This window comes from Apis dorsata, unplaced genomic scaffold (genome assembly GCF_000469605.1).
Source record: "Apis dorsata unplaced genomic scaffold, Apis dorsata 1.3 scaffold_88, whole genome shotgun sequence".
NCBI lineage: Eukaryota > Metazoa > Arthropoda > Insecta > Hymenoptera > Apidae > Apis > Apis dorsata.
In genome coordinates, this window is record NW_006263386.1 from 839,007 (window position 1) to 840,565 (window position 1,559).

At 37.0% G+C, this 1,559-nt stretch overlaps 2 protein-coding genes across 7 annotated transcripts in view; one reads left to right on the forward strand and one right to left on the reverse strand.

Moving 5' to 3' along the window:
• The window catches only part of LOC102675086 (furin-like protease 1), a 306,104-nt gene that overhangs the window by 69,450 nt on the left and 235,095 nt on the right, over window positions 1–1,559 (reverse strand). The window lies entirely within an intron of this gene.
• LOC102674954 (dynein intermediate chain 3, ciliary-like) overlaps window positions 701–1,559 on the forward strand; it is a 21,505-nt gene continuing 20,646 nt past the window's right edge. The window contains 2 exon segments of the mRNA XM_031508504.1: window positions 701–1,356; window positions 1,358–1,417. Coding sequence (XP_031364364.1) covers window positions 1,309–1,356; window positions 1,358–1,417 — 108 coding nt within the window. The 5' untranslated portion in view covers window positions 701–1,308.

Sequence of the window (1,559 nt, forward strand, 5' to 3'; positions counted from 1 at the left end):
AAAATCGTGGAAATAATGCAGCTTCTACGATGTTCCTTCTGGAATTTATCCTTGAAAATTTAATAAAAGAAAAAAAGAAGAAAGGAATATTTAAAAAAATCTTCTTCGATTTTAAAAATAAATGTATCAGAGAGATTAGAAAAAGGATAATCCAACGAATTATTTCTTCTTGGTAACAAAGTCACAAAGCTTCCAATGGAAATCCTTTTGATATTTTAGAAATATTTGGATAATTCGTGAAAATATTATACAGAAGAAAGATTATACAGTTTCAGAAATTGTAAGATAGGGAACTATTAGATAGAGCAAGAAAGATAGATCAGAATATCCGATTCTTCTTTGAAGTTACGTTCAAATGAGACATCTTGACAATATCTTGGAGATGTAACAAAAAGTGTCTGAAGAAATTGAAAGGGCAGCTGTATGAAAAAGAGGAGAGAGACGATATCCGATACTTCTTTAGAACTTTCGAAGATGTTAGCTTCATATAGCTCACGTATTCCTTTCATATTTTGATGATATCTCAGATATATCTCGAAAAATAAAAAGTAGTCCCAGAAATTGAAGAGGCATATGCAAAAAAAAAATATATATATATACATTTTTAAATAATTCAGAAGAATAATTCGCAAATATTTTAGAAATCGAAAAATAAAAAATCTTAATCTTCTCCACTGATCTCAAAAAAACACTCTCGATCCTCATCGAAGAAACACAAGCGTCGAAAGTAGATCCATCGCTGCATCTCTCCTCGAGAAAAGGATCACGTGGAAGAGTTTGTTCGTGATATTCGGTGTCCATCCAAGGCAAACAATCTCGTCGAAAACTTTTCCCTTTCCTTGGCGCATGCATCGTCGAGCAGGAGCCAGAAAGAATCCCTTTCTTCGAAAGTCGCTTGCACCACGTGAAGAAACGTTTTTTCTTACGTCGAAAATTCATTCCTCCCTTGGACAGCATCAAATCCTGCTTAGAAACAGGTGGTTCTAACGCGGTTGGCAAAGCAAGAAGTTGTCGGCGAGGCAAAATGGAGAAAGAAAAAAAGGGAAAAGGGGATGGAAACGCGATGGCTCGGCTTCGTTTTTCGCTCGAGATCTCGAAGGGGGCACGCGGCAGCTTTCCATTTATTGGCGGAGTTTAAGCGAGGGAACGTTCTTCCAAAGTTGGGCAAAAGCATGACGAGCCGGAAAACACGGTGGATAATCCGTCTGGAATTTCCTTGGATGAATGACGAACTTATGACGAGCAGCTTGGAGAAAGTTTTTAGCATCCCCTCGTCGTCTCTTCACGGAGCCAATACGTCTCGTCTCGATGGAGGATATTGTGCTCGGCTTTTGGAGGAAGTTGGCAGTTTCTCCCGAACAGGGAAAGAAGGAGTATGGGATTAATTAATAGCGATCGAAGGAATGAAAACTTGGAGGTTGAAGGATGACAAGTATGATTTCTAATTCTTGCGTTTCTTTCTTCGTGTGTTAGCTCAAAAATAGAAGGAGAGGTTATTATTGTCTTTTGTAAATGATATAATTGATTTATATAATTTTTTTTTTTTTTTTTTTTTGAGA